The sequence below is a fragment of the Vulpes lagopus genome, chromosome 15 (genome assembly GCF_018345385.1).
Source record: "Vulpes lagopus strain Blue_001 chromosome 15, ASM1834538v1, whole genome shotgun sequence".
NCBI lineage: Eukaryota > Metazoa > Chordata > Mammalia > Carnivora > Canidae > Vulpes > Vulpes lagopus.
In genome coordinates, this window is record NC_054838.1 from 36,521,844 (window position 1) to 36,541,040 (window position 19,197).

Genomic DNA, 19,197 nt, shown 5'->3' on the forward strand with positions numbered 1-19,197 from the left:
CATAAATAAATAAAAATTAAAAAAAAAAAGAAACATTAATTGGATTGGTTATTCTAAATAATTTTATAAATATAAAAATGACAGTGTTTTACAGACACCTGGGTGGCTCAGTGGTTGAACAAAAAAATTGTTTTTCACTGTCTTTCTTCTTGTGAAATTTTTGTAAAATGACTTAAAATATATTTATTTTTAAAGAGTCTGTTAGACCCAAGCAGTAAATGATGATGACTGCTTTTTCTTGTGTACCAGCAGTAAAAGACTAGTTTCTTGTAGGATTTCTTCCTCTGAGGTGTGCCTTGTGTTAGGTTCTTGGGTTGCATTGAGGAAGGGCCCTTTGAGGAACACCTTTGAAAGATTTTCAGCTGCTTTTACACTATTAGAATGTTAATTGAAGAACTTATCTAATTTTTAAGACCAGGTCAGATGTTTTACTTTGTTTTTGTTTAAGTTTTTGACAGTAAGGCTCAGTGTAATTGATTTTTTTTTTAACTTTTGCTGTCATGAATTCAGATCCAAAATTAAACACTAAGTTTGCATATTATGTTCCAGTGTTTCTTCCCAGTATTTTATGGTTACACACAAGAACGTTTGTATTTGAAGGTTATCAACTACTCTGTCAAGCCCATTTTGGGAATAAGAGTGACTGAAAGAATTATTTTATTTTATTTTATTTTATTTTTTTTTTTTCTATTTTTTTTATAATATATTTTTTATTGGTGTTCAATTTACCAACATACAGAATAACACCCAGTGCTCATCCCATCAAGTGCCCCCCTCAGTGCCTGTCACCCATTTACCCCCACCCCCCCACGCTCCTCCCCTTCCACCACCCCCAGCTCGTTTCCCAGAGTTAGGAGTGAAAGAATGATTTTAATTGCACAATGGTTCTCTTTGAAAATATAAAGATTACTGAAGATTTTTGGGTCTCAAGTTGTCTTAGCCTCAGAGACCTTTAAAATGAAGTCAGAATATTTCTGTAGTCCCATCTCTTAGAATGGATCATAGCCAGTTTTATTTAATAATTTGCTAAGAAAAAAAAAATTTGCTAAGAGCTTCCATTTGATAAAGGAAGCTAGAGATGACAAGTCTTTCTGTTTGGGCAGGTCACTCCCGGAGTAGTTAAAACTAAGTCACTTAAAGGTTGTATTGAACCTTTTTCCTGGATTGAGGTCATTGGAGCCTGTTATGCAGACAAATAGCAGTACATTTTCTGGACTTAGTGTAATTCTAGGTTTAAAACAATTAACATTTTGATAGAGTAAGGAACTTCACAAGTCCATCTCTCCATAGCCTGTCAGAATCTTTTTCAGGACTCTGGAAACTAACCAAAACTTTGTAGTAACCAGGGAAGTATTTAATCAATAAAACCACTGAATCTTGATAAGAACAGTGAGCTTTGTGGCATTTTAACTTACAGTGGACCCATCATCCCCTGTTCCTCAGCTCAGTGGTAGCCTTGACAATAATAGCTCATGTTCTTGGTACTGGTGCCAGAGGGAGCAGAATGGACCTCAATCACAACAAATTGTAATTACAGTTGACACTTAAACAACATGGGGTAGAGGCACCAATCTCCTGTGCAGTTGAAAGTCTGCATGTAGCTTTTGATTCTCCAAAAACAGAACTACTAATAGCCTACAAGTTGATTGGAAACCTTACTGATAACATAAAAGTTATGTGCAACATGTATTTTGTATGTTATGTGTATTACATATACTGTATATGTAATAAGTTAAAGACAAAATAAGCTTGAGAAAAAAATGTTATTAAGAAAATCATAAGGGGAGGGCAGCCCAGGTGGCTCAGCGGTTTAGTGCCACCTTTAGCCGAGGGCCTGATCCTGGGGACCCAGGATCGAGTCCCACGTTGGGCTCCCTGCATGGAGCCTGCTTCTCCCTCTGCCTGTGTCTCTGCCTCTCTCTCTCTTTGTGTGTCATTAATAAATAAAATCTTTTACAAAAATCATAAATATATTTACAATATTGTGCTGTAAAAAAATATGTGTATAAGTGGACTCAGTTCAGACTTGTGTTGCTCAAGGGTCACCTGTATTTATTTTGGTTTGTCTGGTGGCTCCCTTGGAGATTAATTGAAAAGACTTTCCTTGGGACACCTGCGTGGCTCAGTGGTTAAGCGTCTGCCTTCAGCTCAGGGCATGATCCTGGAGTCCTGGGATCGAGTCCCACATCGGGCTCCCTGCATGGAGCCTGCTTCTCCCTCTGCCCATGTCTCTGCCTCTCTCTCTCTCTCTCTGTCTCATGAATAAATAAATAAAATCTTTAAAAAAAGAAAAGACTTTCTTTTATCTTACTGAAGTGACAACCTTGGGAGTGTTTGTCAAAAATATTTACCTGCAAATGTATTTGTCACTGATGCCTGAGGCACTGACAACAATCAAGGCAAAAATAGACTGACTACAAAGCTTGGGAGAAAATGCTGTAAGTAAAATCCTTTGGGGAATAAAGGCTTTGAGTTCTTGGACCTGGGAATTTTTGGAAACCTCAAAGTTAATAGTTAATATACAGTTAGGGCTGTGCACATGCTCAGGAAAGAATTAAGAAGGTCCTAAGTTCCCACTCTGGCAGACTTTGGGGCTCTCCATAAGCAGGAAGTGAAAGGTAAGGCAGAGTTGTAAACTGCCTTGCTAGTATTAAAGGGATGTCTCAACACACAGAACCTATCTGCAAAGACTGGGAGAATTTTTGGGTTCCAGGCTTTTAAGGAAATGCCTTTTCAAAAACTAGCTGATCACTAAGCTAATAGAAATGTCAGTGGTCACATGGGACAAAAAATACAGACTTTAAAGTATTGGTTCAGAAAAGTCATTAGGAAACAACAAATATTAACAAGAGACTCTGAGGAGAGGGAGACATCTAATTTCTGGATTTGCTGCATTATAATATTTAGCATCCAGTTTTCAACAAAAAGTTAGGAAACATGCAAAGAAACAAGAATGTAAGGCTCTTTCAGAGAATAAATGAACAGAAACTGTCCCTAGGAAACAACATTGGACTTACTGAGCGTTGAAGGAAACCAGGAAAATGATGTGCCATCAAATAGAAAATATTAATAGAGTGATTATCAAAAGGAATTGAATATAAGCGATAGAGCTGAAAGTACAGTAGCAAAGGAGTTCACTTGAGGGTTTCAGTAGATCTGAGTACTCTGAAGAAAGAATCTGCAAACTTGAGGAGAGATCAATTGAAATACCTAGTTTGAAGAGCTGAAAGAAAAAAGAGGGGCGCCTGACTGGCTCAGTGGCTGAGCATCTGCCCTTTGCTCAGGTAGTGATCTCAGGATCCTGGGATTGAGTCCTGCATCAGGCTCCCTCCAGGGAGCCTGCTTCTCCTTCTGCCTATGTCAATGGCTTTCTCTGTGTGTCTCTCATGAATAAATAAAATCTTAAAAAAAAAAGAAAAACGAACAGTCTCTGAGATCCCATCAAGTATACCAACATATGCACAATAGGGGTCCTGGAAGGAGAACAGAGATGGGGTGGAAGGAATATATGAAGAAATAATGCCCTAAAATGTTCTAAATTTTATGAAAAACATTACACAATTAAGTTCAGTAAACTTCATGTAGGATAAGCTCTATACCAAGACATATCCTAATCAAACTGTCAGGATCCCTGGGTGGCGCAGCGGTTTGGTGCCTGCCTTTGGCCCAGGGCGCGATCCTGGAGACCCGGGATCGAATCCCACGTCAGGCTCCCGGTGCATGGAGCCTGCTTCTCACTCTGCCTGTGTCTCTGCCTCTCTCTCTCTCTGTGTGACATTAAAAAAAAAAAAAATCAAATTGTCAAAGAGAAATTGGTAAGAGAAGCAACTCATCAAACAGGATTCTTAAAATGATTAACAGTGGATTTCTTATCAGAAACAATGGAGTCCAAAGACAGTGGGATGGTATAAAGCACTCAAAGAAAAACTGTCAATAATTCTCTATTGAAAGTATCAATCAGAAATGAAGGGTAGGGGTGCCTGGGTGGCTCAGTCAGTTAAACGTCTAACTCTTGATTTCAGCTCAGGTCATGATCTCAGGGTTGTGAGATCCAGCCTTGCATTGAGCTCCACACTCAGTGTAGAGTCTGCTTGAGATTCTCTTTCCCACTGCCCCTCCCTCCAACGTGCATACATGTTCTCTCTCTCAAAATTTAAAAAAAAAAATGGAGAAATGAAGACCTTATATAAACTGTGAGATCATTACTCAAAGACAGCCATAAGAAATTAAGAGCACTCTCCAGGCTGAAAAGAGAGGGCATGAGACAGTAATTTGAATTCACATGAAGGAAAAAAACACAAGTAAAACCTATGTAGTTAATCATAAAAATCAATATTCATTTTGTTTGTAACTCCTTTCCCCCCGCCCCCTCACCATTTGATATAAAAGACAACTTCATAAAATGGAAATTATTAACCTATGTTATGGGCATGCTATGTATAAAGAAGGAATTTATGACAACACATAGGGAGAGAAAGTACATAACAAAGTTTTTGTGTACTACTGAAATTATTGGCATGAATCCAAATTAGATTGTTGTAAATTAAGATGTTTATGGTAATCCTTCCTAGTGCAACCACTAAGGAGGTAACAAAAAATATAGAGTTAAAAAAATGGTAAGAGAATTAAAATGGTACACTAGCAAGCATCTAGTTAACACAAAATTAAATTCTCCAGTTCAAAGGCAGAGATTTGAGGAATGGAAAAAAAAAAAACATGATCCAACTATTGATTGAAACACAAAGTGGTTTAAAGTACAGGATGAAAAATGATACATGCAAACAGTAAAAGAGAGCTTAAGCTTAAATGGATGGACTAAAATCAGACTAAATAGATGTATGACAAAAAATATTAGAGGTAAAGACATTATAAGATGTTAAGAGGGCCATTCAGAAAGATAATAGTTATAAACTTGTTTGTACCTAACAACAGAATCTCAAAATTCACAAAGCAAAATGTGGCAGAATCAAAGGGAGAAAGTAGTTCAACAACTGGAAACTCTAATACCCAACTTTCAGTAATGGATAGAATGTCTAGACAGAAGGTCATTGAGAAAATAGAAGACTTGAACACTGTAAACCACCAAGAGCTAATACACAGAACATTCTACCCAACAGCAGCAGAACAAGTTCTTCTCAAGTGCACAATAGAGCATTTTCTTGGATAGACCATATATTAGGCTACTGTAAAACAAGTTTCAATATATTCAAAGACAGAAGTCATACAAAATATGTTCTCTGACCACAATGATAGAAATAACATCTGGAAAATTCATAAATATATGGAAATTTAATAAAACAATTTAAATATACTAAAACAATCTTAAAGTAGTCATATTTAGTGAAAGGTGTATGTATTTTTAAATCACAGAATACATTGTAAGTTTTTATTCATGGCTTAAAAATTTAAGGAGAGGTTTTTTCTTTTTTCTTTTTTTTTTTTTTAAGATTTTATTTATTCATGAGAGAGACAGAGAGAGAGAAAGGCAGAGACACAGGCAGAGGGAGAAGCAAGCTCCATACAGGGAGCCCGACGTGGGACTCAAACCCGGGTCTCCAGATCACATCCTGGGCTGAAGGCAGTACTAAACTGCTGAGCCACCTGGGCTGCCCAAGGAGAGTTTCAATATTTGTAATCAGTGTTCTAGTTATTAGGAATAATATGTTGCTCCAGATTTTTGTTCTTCAGTATTTGATTAAATATCTTAAAGTCTTATGAAAACAGCAGATAAACAAAAATCTATTGTATGATTTTTGTCTGTCAGACTTTTTAATTGTCTTATGTGGGTTAAAAAAATTGGCCTAAATTCTCCACATGTAAGTTAGATGGCACTTACAAGCTCAGGTGTATACTTAATGATACATTGAATTTTAAGGGGAAAAAGTTATTAAGTTATTTTCTATGAATAAGCTTCTTTACTGCCTGTTTGATAACATCAAGTGTTAAATGGGGTGATCCGTGACATTTAGTAAAATATGCTATGTCATTTATCAGTTATAATGGTAATTTAAGATCTTTCTTTAGTGGAATAATGAGAAAATACTAAAACTAGTTTAAAAAATCTTAGAAAATATCCTTCCTTTGGAGTTAGCATTGATAATTTTTTAATGTAATTAATGCTTATTCATTTATTTTTCTCATTCTGTTACTTTCCATTTCTATCTAACAGTAATTTTAATAAGTTTTAGAGAAGTCACAGCTGTTTTTCTGGTGGGAAAAATTTTAGTTTTCTTATTCTTTGTTAGTGTGTTAAAACGAGCCTTTTACATTTTTCTGAAAAGAGATAAACTATGTAACAACTTTTTAGTGCATGTAGATCGGAGGGTTTTCACAAATATTTACAAAGGAATATGTGTGGCTACAGTTAAACTTGAAATTTGTGGTACATGTTAATTTTTTCAGGAGAAGGAAGCCAACATCCTTTTGGAGCCATGAATATTGTCCGAACTCCATCTGTTGCTCAGATTGGAATTTCAGTGGAATTATTGGACAGTTTGGCTCAACAGACTCCAGTAGGCAATGCTGCTGTATCCTCAGTTGACTCATTCACTCAGGTAATGCGGTACACATTTTCTAAAAAAATTTTAAAACCAAATTCTATACTTTAAAATTTAGCCTGGAAGTAGAAAACATGTAAAAATGGAGGTAAACATGAATGGCATAAATTATTGGCTTCCATGGATGATTTAAGCTTGCCTGCTTTCTTCTATAGGTATTTTAAAATTTATAAATGCTTCAGTGAGACTTGTTTTTATAGTGATGAAATAGCTCAAAGTGATTTAAAAATGGAATTAAATATTAGCATTTTCTTTTTTCCTCTCACAGTTAATTAGGCTGTGGGTATACAGTTGTGAACCTGAAAAGTGAGATCCTTGTCCTCATGGAGCTTTAAGTGACATAATTCCATGATGGTTGACTTTTAAACTGTACAGCAAAGCCCTGAATGGGAGAATGATACAGGCAGAGGTATAGCTAATGCAAAGGCCTGGAGGTAGAAATCTGTTATTCGAAGAAAAATATGAAGGGCTTTGTGGCTGCTGTAGTGTGAACAAGGGTGAGAGATGGGAGATGAGAAGAGAGGTAATTGGGGAGGGAGCCACAGTATAAATTCATATGGTAACCTCATTGGCTTTTATAAAGACTTTGACTCAAATTCTGTTTGGAAGAGAAGAGAAGAGTTTTGAGCAGAAGAGTAATGGAATTTAACTTATATTTTAAAAGGATCACTTCTGCATTTTTGGACAGACACTCTAGTAAGAAGGAAGATCAATTTTAGAAGGCTCTTTTGAACATCTAGATGACAGATGATAATGACTTGAACCAGGGTAGTTGGGGGAGGTGGAAATGAAGGTGATTAAAAGTACTGGCATACCTCGTTTTATTGCGCTTCACTTTATTGCGCTCCGCAGGTATCATGTTTTTTTTACATACTGAAGGTTTGTGGCAACCCTGCATGGAGCAAATCTGTTGGTAACATTTTCCAGCAGCATTTGCTCACTTTGTGTCTCTATGTCACATTTTGGTAATTAGAACATTTCAAACTTTTTCATTATTTGTTACAGTGATCTGTGACCAATGATCTTTGATGTTACTATTATAATTGTTTTGGGGCACCACAAACTGTGCCCTTGTAAGATGAAGAACTTAATTGATAAGTGTCGTGTTTTCTGACTGTTCCACCTACCAACTATTTCCTCATCCTCCTCCCTCTCTTTGGGCCTCCCTATTTCCTGAGACACAACAATACTAAAATTAGGCCAATGAATAATCCTACAGTGGCCTCTAAGGGTTCAAGTGAAAGAGAGTCAATCAATGAGGCAAACTTCATTGTTGTCTTATTTTAAGAAATTGCCACAGCCACCCCAACCTTCAGAAACCACCACCCTGATCAGTCAGCAGCCATCAACATCAAGGCAAGACCTTCCACCAGCAAAAAAGATTACGACTCGCTGAAAGCTCAGATGATGTTTAGCATTTTTTAGCAATAAAGTATTTTTTAATGAAGGTATGTACATTTTTTAAAGACATAATGCTATTGCATACTTAATAGACTATGGTATAGTGTAAACAAAATTTTTACGTGCACTGGGAAACCAGAAAATTCATTTGACTCAACTTTATTGCAGTGGTCTGGAACTGAACTGCAATATGTCTGAGGTATGCCTGTAGTTGATTTCTGGAGATAATTTGAAAATAGAGCCAATAGTGTGTTTCAGCATGTGGATCACATTTAGGGTCTGAGATTAAAGAGAGACATCAACTATGGCCCAAGGATGTTGGCTTGAGGACCTTGAACACAGGAATACTATGAAAAGAGGAAGTGTGGAGTGGAATCAGGAGTTGGATTTTGGTTGTACTATGTTTGGGATACCTGTTAGACATCCAGCTGACGATGACAAGTCTAGAGTTCAAGAGACAGGGATATGGATATGGATAAAAATGTGGCAGTTATCAGTGTAGAGATAGTATTTAAAGTTTTGAAGGGCATATGATTACTAGAGAAGTAACTAAGTGGAAAAGTTGGCCAGTGACTGAGCTTGGGGCCATTTCAAATTTGAGAAGCTTAAGAGATAAAGAGAAAGAAAAAGCAGGCTGAAGTAGAAGGAGACCCAAAAAGTAATGTTTTGGAAGCTAAGCAAAGACTGGTTTTTAAGAAGGAAGAAGCATCAATAGTATCACAGTGCTGATGGGTCAAGATGAGGGCTAAGAATTATCCACAGGATTCAACAAGATAGAAGTCATTAAAAAGTTAGCTAAGAGTTCAGAGAATTGGAGTTTGGAGTGAGTTGGAGAGAAGGAAGTGGAAACACTGAATATAGATGAGTCTCGATGAATAGTTATAGAGGATAGCAGATAAATCTTTTGGTTGCTTGAGGGGGCAGTGGGGACAAGAAATTTTTTTTTTTAACCATTTTTAATGGGAAATATTACATCATGTTTAACAGGAATGAAGCATTCAGGAAAAGAGTTGGGGAGAGTTGCTGAAGAGTATTTGAATAGGAAATGAGAGACGTTAGATAGGATAATGGACCGTATTCAGAGTAATGGTCATATGGATACAGATGTAGGTGGTTGATAAATGTGATGAGAACTTGGGTATGTTCTCTCTTGATACCTTCTCTTTGCTCAGTGAAACAGGAAACAAGGTCATCAGCTAAGATTGAGGGGAAAGGAGTATAGGAAATATAAAGAAAAAGTAGGAGAGGAGGAGGGTGAGTGGACTAGAAAACCCCTGGGAACCCCTTATGAGTTTACTGGGCAGCATACTCTTGAGGTTTGTGGCCATGAATTTAAAGCCGACTTGTCACATCTGAGAATAGGCTGAATTAAGAATGACAGAGTCTGGGTCTTAATTTTTTTTCCCCCAGTAATTAAAAAAAATCAACTGCTGTGCTAAAAAGAAAAGCAAGTTGTAAAGCAATAGTTAATAGTATCCTATTAAAATGTCTGAAAAATATTAGAAAAATGTATTAGAAAAATGTCTGAAAAATACATACGAAAGTGATGTTCTCCTTGGAAAGGGGCAAGGAGACTTTTTACTCTATTTATAAATTATTTGAACTTCTTAAATAAAGCATATATATTTTTTATCAAACACTTTATTATTGTGAAGTGTTTTAAATATATAGGAAAATACATTCCACCAATATTTTATTATATACCTACTGTGTGCCAGGACTTTTCTAAGCACAAAAAATAAAAATAGGTAGACAAAATAATAGCTGTTCTTATAGAGCTCTCTTTATAGTGCAGTACATACAAAGACTTCTGAGTGACTTCCATCTAGATTAACTGATATTTGCCATATTTGCTACTAATTAAAAAAAATATTTCTGATACAGCTTGCTGGTCTCACTGTTTCTCTTCTTCCAATTCTTCTCCAGGTAGCTGCTCTTCTAACTTCATGTATCTTTGCCATCCTATGTTAGTACTTTAAGAGAAACATTCATATATATATCCACAAAATATATATAACATTATTTGTTTAAGCATGTTTGTAAAATACACTTAGTTATTCTTATTTCATTTAATTTTTTTTTTAATTAACTTTTATTGGTGTTCAATTTACCAACATACAGAAAAACACCCAGTGCTCATCCCGTCAAGTGTCCACCTCAGTGCCCGTCACCCATTCCCCTCCAACACCCGCCCTCCTCCCCTTCCACCACCCCTAGTTCGTTTCCCCGAGTTAGGAGTCTTTATGTTCTGTCTCCCTTCCTGATATTTCCCAACATTTCTTTTCCCTTCCTTTATATTCCCTTTCACTATTATTCATATTCCCCAAATGAATGAGAACATACACTGTCCTTCTCCGATTGACTTATTTCACTCAGCATAATACCCTCCAGTTCCATCCACGTTGAAGCAAATGGTGGGTATTTGTTGTTTCTAATTGCTGAGTAATATTCCATTGTATACATAAACCACATCTTCTTTATCCATTCATCTTTCGATGGACACCGAGGTTTCATTTAATTTTTATTAATAGTACATATACATGGCTTAAAACATCAGATAGTTTTATATGCAAAACAGTTGTCAGACAGCCCCGGTGGCCCAGCGGTTTAGCGCCACCTTCAGCCTGGGGTGTGATCCTGGGGACCGGTGATCGAGTCCCATGTCAGGCTCCATGCAGGGAGCCTCTGCCTCTGCCTGTGTCTCTGCCTCTCTCTCTTTGTCTGTCATGAATAAATAAATAAAATCTTAAAAACAAAAACAAACAGTTGTCCTCTGTTGTACTTCTTATACTCTGCTCTTACTCTCCTCAAAAGCAGTCACTTTCAACCACTCCCTCATTTTTTTTCCTCTACCTGTATTTACAGGTACTCTACCTGTACTCTACCTGTATTTACTTCCTTGTGGCAGAAAAAAAACTTGCTTCATCTGTTCTTAATCAATTTATTTGTTGTAGGTATTTTCCATTGACTTACCAATACATAGTATGATTTAGCTGTCTCACTCCTCTGCTCCCCAGCATATAGTTTTTTCTCTCCTTTATAAAAGATTAAATTATAAAAAAAGTTTTATTTTTAAAAAAAGATTTATTTATTCATTTTAGAAAGAGAATAAGGGAGAGAGCACACCTATGGTGGGGAGGGGCAAAGGGAGAGGGGCAGAGAGACAGAATCTCAAGCCCGGTGAGTGCAGAGCCTGATACGGAGCTCAATCCTACGAGACCAGAGCTGAAACCAAGAGTCGGATGATGCCTGACTGCACCACCCAGGCACCACTAAAATATTTTATTTTTAAGTAAACTCTGCACCCATCATGAGGCTTGAACTCACAACCCAGAGTCATATGTTCCACTGACTGAACCAGCCAAGGCCTCCCTCCCCCCCGCCTTTTTATTACAGGGTTTCACTAAATTAATATTCAGAGTTTTAATTTTATGATCAGGTAAATATTTTTCAGAACTGAGCCAGGTGTAGGTAGTACTTTGATTACATTTCCTTTCTTGTATGACTTTTATTTTTCTTGGTTAATAAATACTTCATTTTTATGTTTTGCATGGATTTCTATTTCCATGTCTAATTTATGCCCAAACTCTGCCAAGTATAAATTCCTATTCAGTATATTTTTAAAAAGCAATTTTAACTTTGTTTTTGAAACATCCCTCTTGAAACTCTCTTTTTTGTTCTTCTGTGGACTGATTATTCTCTGGGTCTGTTGCATAACTGTAGTCAAGGTATTATTTTCTTTCACTATTATTGTAGAAGTTCCTTTTATTTCTCTTCTGTGTTGTAGTCTTTTTTTGTTGTTTGTTTGTTTCCTCTATTTTCTATTCTTGTTGACTTACCCCTTTGTTTAAAAATGATTATAAAAAAAAAAATGATTATAAATGGTATACTCCACAAATTTCTACAACTTGCTATTGTTCACTCAGCATGATTTTTAAGACTTATCTGTGTTAGTACATGGAATAAATCTAGTCTGTTTTAATTGTGTAGTATGCCATTGTATGAATGAGACAGTTTTTTCATTTCAATATTGATACGTATTCTAATATTTAAGACCTTAAATTTTTGACAAACTGTTGGGGTGAAATTTGAATATCACTTTGTTTTGGTTTGTATTTCTTGATGACTGGTAAAGTTGAGCATCTTTTCTCATTTTGACCTCGTTTTTTTTTTTTTTGAATTGACCATTTATGTATTTTACCCAATTTTCTGTTGTATTATTTGGCACTTTTTAATGTAATTTAATTTCTGGGCAAAGGCCTTTTTGTATTCTGGGTAATAATACTTTGTAATTTTCTATATGTTATGGGATGCCTGAGTGGCTCAGTGGTTGGTCGTCTGCCTTCGGCCCAGGGCTTGATCCCTAAGTTCTGGGATAGAGTCCCACATCGGGCTCCTTGCATGGAGCCTGCTTCTCCTCAATCTGCCTATGTTCTGCCTCTCTCTGTCTCTAATGAATAAATGAATGGAATCTTTAAAAAAAAAAAAAGTTTTCTATATGTTGTAATTTTCTTCTAGTATGTTGCTTGTTTTTTAATACTATTTTTGGTATCTTTTTCATGCACACATTGTATTTTTGTGTTGATAATCTTAACAGTTGTTTCTTTTCTGTTTTTTTTTTTTATATTGGAGAAATCTTTCTTATCCTATTCTAATGTGTGAAGGTGTTCTCATAGTTATTAAAGCTTTTATTGAAAGCTAGTCTTTTTCTTTTTTTTTACTCTGAGCTAATTGCATCTTTGTTATATATCATGTTGTCTTATATGCTTGGATTTGTTTCTGGGCTCTCTTCTATTCCAATTAGTTTATTTGCCTGTCCCTTTGCCAGTAAAAGTCTTAATATCTGGTAGACTAAGTCCCCCCTGCCCCCTCCCGAACCCCTTACTCATCAAATAAGCTTAGATATTCTCCATAATACTTTTAGTATCGGCTTATTAAGTTTCATGAAAAACCTTACCGGATTTTGTTGGAAATAACATTGGATTTATAGGTTTAATTTGAGGAGAATTGCTTCTGTTACATTATGTCTTCCCATCTTAAAAATATTCTATCTTTCCACTGAATGTGGTATATATAGGCCCTTTTATTTGTTTTCTTTCCTGTCTCTCAAGACAGTCTTGAAATATTTTCCTAGGTATTTACAGGCTTTGTTTCTATTCTGAATTGGATCTTTTAAATAAAAGTTACATTTTAAAATTTTGTTGTTAGTGTTGAGGGTTACTGTTGATTTTTTTCTCCTGATATTGATATTTTCATAGTGATTTTATTGAACTCTTGATATTAGTTCAAGTAACTTTTAATGATAGCCTCCTGTATTAAACTACCTTGATATTGTTAGGCAGAAAGATAAAAGCTAGTAAAGCATTTCCTCTCATTATATTTAAGCTTTTATCTTACTGGCAAGAAGACTTCTTAGTATTTTATATGAGAAAGTAGCTTGATTTGAGGAGGGTGGGATTTGAGGGAAGGGGTCATAGTAGATGTAGAGGTAGAGATAAAAGAAGATATTTTGAAGGAAAAACATTTTTCCACCCAAAATTAATGTTAGGAAATTAAAATAGTTAAAAATCACAGAAATTCTGAGATATAAAGGAATTACAAAAGGTAGGTTATTAAGATTTGTGCCACAGTTTCATTTTATAACTTTCCTTACAGCATTAGACTTAGAACTCACGATCCTTAAAACCAAGTATACTGGAGGAATAGTTTTAATTAAAAATATTAAAGTCTAAGTGGAATATTTAGTATAATTCATTAATCCGTTCATTATTAACTTTTCAGTTCACACAAAAGATGTTGGACAACTTCTACAATTTTGCTTCATCATTTGCTGTGTCTCAGGCCCAGATGACACCAAGTCCATCTGAAATGTTCATTCCAGCAAATGTGGTTCTGAAATGGTATGGGACATCTTGTATCTTTAATATTAAGGCTTTTAGTAACCATATATTGTTTTGCCTGTGAATGTATTTCTTTTTTGACATTTAAACATGTTCCTTTATTGTGGACATCAGCATACATTAATTAACATTGGCATGCCATTTAAAAGCATACTGTGGAGTTCACATCAAAGAATGTTCTTACCGGGGATCCCTGGGTGGCGCAGTGGTTTGGCGCCTGCCTTTGGCTCAGGGCGCGATCCTGGAGACCCAGGATCGAATCCCACGTCGGGCTCCCGGTGCATGGAGCCTGCTTCTCCCTCTGCCTGTGTCTCTGCCTCTCTCTCTCTCTCTCTGTGACTATCATAAATAAATAAAAAAAAATTAAAAAAAAAAAAAAAGAATGTTCTTACCCTCAATATTCTGTTATATAGTAGCCATTTTGAATTTATAAAGACAGGAAAATACAATTGCTTATTTTTAGGGGCCACAATTAAAGTTGTAAATTTTTCAATATTTTTATTTATAAGTAACCATATTTGAGTCTTGAAATACAAAGCAAAATTTTTTTGTGAGTTTAGAAAGTCTTGATCTGAAGTAGAATATACGTAAGGCATCAGGGTGGTTTATACTGCACCCTATACTTAAATTATTAATAAAATTGATTTCCTTGGCTTTCCCCTGGTTCTGTATTTTATTTTATTTTATTTTATTTTATTTTATTTTATTTTATTTTATTTTATTTTATTTTATTATTTTATTTTATTTTATTTTATTTTTAAGAGAGAGAGGGAGAGAGAGAGAGAGAGCGTGCATGAGCAGGGGGGGGGGCAGAGGGAGAAGGAGAAGCAGGGAGCCTGACATGGGGGCTCAGTCCCAGAACCCTGAGATCATGGCCTGAGCCAGGGCAGATGCTTAACTCACTGAGCCACCCAGGTGCCCCTCATGATTCTGTTTTATAGGTGTTCTTTTCACTTTGATTATCCCAGTGTGTGGGGGTGGGGGATACAAGAGAATTTGTTGAACAGCTGGTAGCATGGTGTAGCATGGATTGATCTGGAAGATACTAGGTTTGAGCTTTGTTAAAATATAAGTATTTGACCTTAAGCAAATTCCTCTCATCTACTCATTTATGAAATTAGGGAGTTAGATTTGATTTTTTTTTCCTCCTTGGGTCTAGCTGTCAAATTTGGCAGAAGATAAAAAGTTAATAAAATTTATTATGATTTGTGCTCTGATATAAGCTAGTCATACTTAAATCACTATGCTTGCTATCCTTTTATAAGAATAATAAAACTTTCAGATTAAATTTTTAGCTCTTTTGTTTTTTTATCTTAGCTTTTTAGAAGTGACATCTAAAATGTTTGCTTTTTGATAAGTCATTTGGTGGATTACAAAAGATTTTAATTTTCTTGTAAATAAATTTTTTCTTTTGTAGGTATGAAAACTTTCAAAGACGACTAGCACAGAACCCTCTCTTTTGGAAAACATAATTTGAATAAAATAATTTTTGATGGATTCCGAAATTTGTCATGTTTTGAAGAGAAATGCCTCCATTTAAAAGTACGAAGTCAAAAGGATCATGAAGCCTAAGTTTAAGAACTACTTATTGACTGAAACTTAATGAAACTCTTTATAAAAAATTAAAAACATGGAAAAATGAAAATATGTTCCTTATTAGTTTTTTTTTTTTCCTTAAGCTTAAAATATTCAGAGGCAAACACTTTGTTTTGGCTAGGATTCATTTTTTACTTAAAAATAAAGCATATTCACAACAATAGCGTGCCAAATGCCATTGAATTTATAATCTTCCATTTATTTTTATGATGCTTTGCTAGAGTAGTTAACTTAAAAATCAACTATCAAAATCGGGATTTTTGAAAAACATCAAATATACATTTTTGCATATGGAGAAATTATTTTTAGTATTTCTTAAGGTTACAAGTTTTTCCATTAATATGGATTGGTTATCAGTTTTATATCTGCAGATTCATACATTTTTATTTAATAAAATTCCCATGGTTAATATTGATGAGGTTTTATTTAATACTGGTGATTTGAGGCATTTATGTGTGGAATATAGGATTTAGTACCTTTGCCTATTAAGTTAAAGCCATTGTGTCTCATTCAGAAAGGAACCTTAGCTCATTTTATACTGGTGACATCCATTGACCAAAACCCACTACGTAATCAAAGCTAGGTTTATTAGCTTGCTGCATCAAGTAAGTACAAACACCAGAGGTGTGTCTCCAAAGGAAGGGTACATATAGGAGTTTGGGGTCTCTGGTTAGTTTTGAAACATTTTGGCAAGGATTGGTGAAAATTGTACCAGCAGCTCTCTAGTTTCTGGTATAGTGTCATTAGAACACATGAGCCTATGCAGAATTATCACTTGATTATTTTGTGATTTTATCTTGAAACATGTATCCAATGAGCTACCAGTAAGAATTTGAGTTCAGGCGATTTCTTGAGTATTGTCAAAGTTTGGTAGACTTAGGCATTTTGCAGGTTGTAGATTTTTGCAAATTGTAGTTTCTCTTTCAATTCTCACTTTTCTTCTGGTTTTTCTTCAACCTGTGTTGAAGGACAGACCATTACCTTCTGCAATTGTAATCAAGCCAGATTAATACTGCTTTTTACCAGGTTATAATTGTATATCAAGTATTGAGTGGTAGTCCTTACTGAATCTCAGATCTTTATATTAATAATAGTTGATTGTTGAATCATGTGATTTGGCAGTGGCTACATAACAGCATTTAAGTCTCAGAACAGAAAGCATCTGCCACCTATAAAATATCAGAAGCAAAATTAGTATTCTGTTAGAATGCAAAGCCAGGAGCCAAGGCTACAAAACCCAGACTACAAAAATTTGTAGCCCAAAGTCCAGCTGGGTCTTATTATTATTTTTTAGAATTTTAAATTTATTTATTCGTGAGAGACACACAGAGAGAGGCAGAGACATAGGCAGAGGGAGAAGCAGGCTTCATGCAGGGAGCCCAGTATGGGATTCCATCCCGGCTCCCCAGGATCAGGCCCTGGACTGAAGGTGGTGCTAAACCGCTGAGCCACCTGGGCTGCCCAGCTGTGTCTATTTTATAGAGTCAGGTAGCTTCTTTCTTTAGCTTAGTTGAAGACTATTGTACCTGTCTAGTGATTTTTATAGAGCTTTATATATAATATAATAAATGCAAATTGCCTTTTGGTTTGCCAAGAGGAAATAGAAGACTATGTCATTGCCCATGACAATCTTGGAGAGTGAACTCAAACTGGTTGTTGGGCTTCCACAGCATGAGTCAAAATTTGAATCACCTTTTCTAGTTGTGTTCACAGGAGTTAGTTAACACTTTTGAGAACTCTCCTGAGTAGCCAATTCCTGCTTCATTTTGAAAGTCTCTGGTTATCCTTCCCAAGGAAACATCTTCTGAATAGAAAAGGGCTTTAAATATCTGAAAGCTTCTTAATTATTCTGTACACACAAGATAGATTTGGGTTTAGGAGGTAGGCAAAAGCCTGGTGTAGACCTAAAAAACTCCTGGTGAGTTACAGATAATATTAGGAATATAAATGATAATTTATCACAACAGAAATGAGCCAGTAATTGTTTCCTTGAGCTGAGCACATTGTCAGTTGGGTTTAGTTCTTGCATAGAAGTCTGGAAAATCTTCAGAGAAAATGACTAGTGCAGTGAGAATAGCTACAGGATTTGGTTGGTCCCTTCTCTGGTGAATCTGATAATGCTGTTATGATTATAGTAGAAGCATTTTGTTGACTTGGAGTAAATGTCTCAGTTTTTACAAAAATGAAGGCTGGGGCTATGATTAAGAGGAAAACTCAAATATCAAGAGACCTTTGGGAGAAATTGGTCTTAGGAGTTTAAAGGAATAGATATTACATCTTTTACAGTGGAATTAAAAAAATAATATTTGAGAGAAAGAGAGCATGAGTGGGGAGAGGCAGAGGGAGAGGAAGAAGCAGGCTCCCTGCCAAGTGCAGAACCAAGTGCTCCAGGCTCTGGGCTCAATCCCCAGACTCCAGGATCATGACCTAAACTGAAGGCAGATGCTTAACCGAGGTGCCCCTTTACAGGGGAATTTGACAGTTTCAAAGAGTAGCTGTGGAAACCAAAAAGTTTTGCATTTCTTAAAGTGCCCAAAAATGACCTAGGGGATTAAGAATAAAATCCTTAAATGATACAGATATGTAAGAGCATACTGAGAAACCTTTAGGGTTATCTCTAGGAGGTGCCAAACTATAATAAGCAAAAGGGAAAAAAGAGGCAGGGTATTAGAAAATTAACCATGTTTTTTGCTTTGAGCAGAAGCGGTTCATTTTCTGTTGTCATCTGCTTGACGTGAGGGTTTGATTAGCAGTCTTCCTTTAAAGATAATGGCTTCTGTAAGGAGGGCACTTGTGATGAGCACTGAGTGTTATATGTAAATAATGAATCCCTGAGTTCTGCTCCTGAAACCAATGTTACACTGTATGTTAACTAACTAGAATTTAAATAAAAATTTGGAAGAAAAAAAGACAATGGCTTCTGGCGAATCCCTAGTTGAAAGTCTCCTGATGGAATGGTTGTCCAGCTGTTAGGAGAAGCTATTTGTCATTTAGTTGGGAACATGAATCCAGGAATCATTGTCTTGAACTTTCATTGCCACGCTAGTTAAAGTATCTGATAAGCTTATTTTTCATTGAAGGCAGTTTTTCTCTGATGTCTCTTCCAGAAGACTGTATTTGCCGAGGATTGAGGATGTTATGGACAGTGATGTTTTTGTAGAATGGAAGAGAGTTGAATTCACTATTGAGGTATAGCACAATTATAAGATAAATGATGATGATGAGGGGCGCCTGAGTAGCTCAGTTGGTTGAGCGTCTGCCTTTGGCTCAGGTCGTGATCCCGGGGTCCTGGGATCGAGCCCCATGTCTGGCTCCCTGCTCAGCAGAGAGTCTGCTTCTCCCTCTCCCTCTGCCTCTCCCTATACTTGTGCTCTCTCTCTCAATAAATAAATAAAATCTTAAAAAAAAATGATGAGATGATAAAGGTATTATGGACAGTGATAGTTTTCTAGGCCTGTAATTTATCCCATAAAGTATATATTTTTTGGAGACAGTTATTGTATCAGTCTTTACATAAAAATGAGTATATTTCTTTTTACTTGAAATGTACACAGTCATTTGCTATAGTCTGAATGTGTATGTTCCCACAAAATTTATATTTTGAAATCCTAATGCCCAGTGTGATGGTAGTAGAGCCTTCGGGAAGTGATTAGGTCATGAGATTAATGCCCTTATAAGAGACCCCAGAGAGCTCCTTTAGCCCATCCATTATGTGAGGATATATGAAAAGTCTGTGATCTGCA

General features: G+C 35.9%; 1 protein-coding gene across 1 annotated transcript in view; it reads left to right on the forward strand.

The window, feature by feature from the left end:
• Positions 1–15,503, forward strand: part of HIKESHI (heat shock protein nuclear import factor hikeshi) — a 40,647-nt gene extending 25,144 nt beyond the window's left edge. The window contains exons 3-5 of the mRNA XM_041730292.1: positions 6,403–6,554; positions 13,740–13,858; positions 15,276–15,503. Of these exons, the coding sequence (XP_041586226.1) occupies positions 6,403–6,554; positions 13,740–13,858; positions 15,276–15,330 (326 nt within the window). The 3' untranslated portion in view covers positions 15,331–15,503. The remainder of the gene's footprint in view (positions 1–6,402; positions 6,555–13,739; positions 13,859–15,275) is intronic.
• Positions 15,504–19,197: the final 3,694 nt, after the last annotated feature.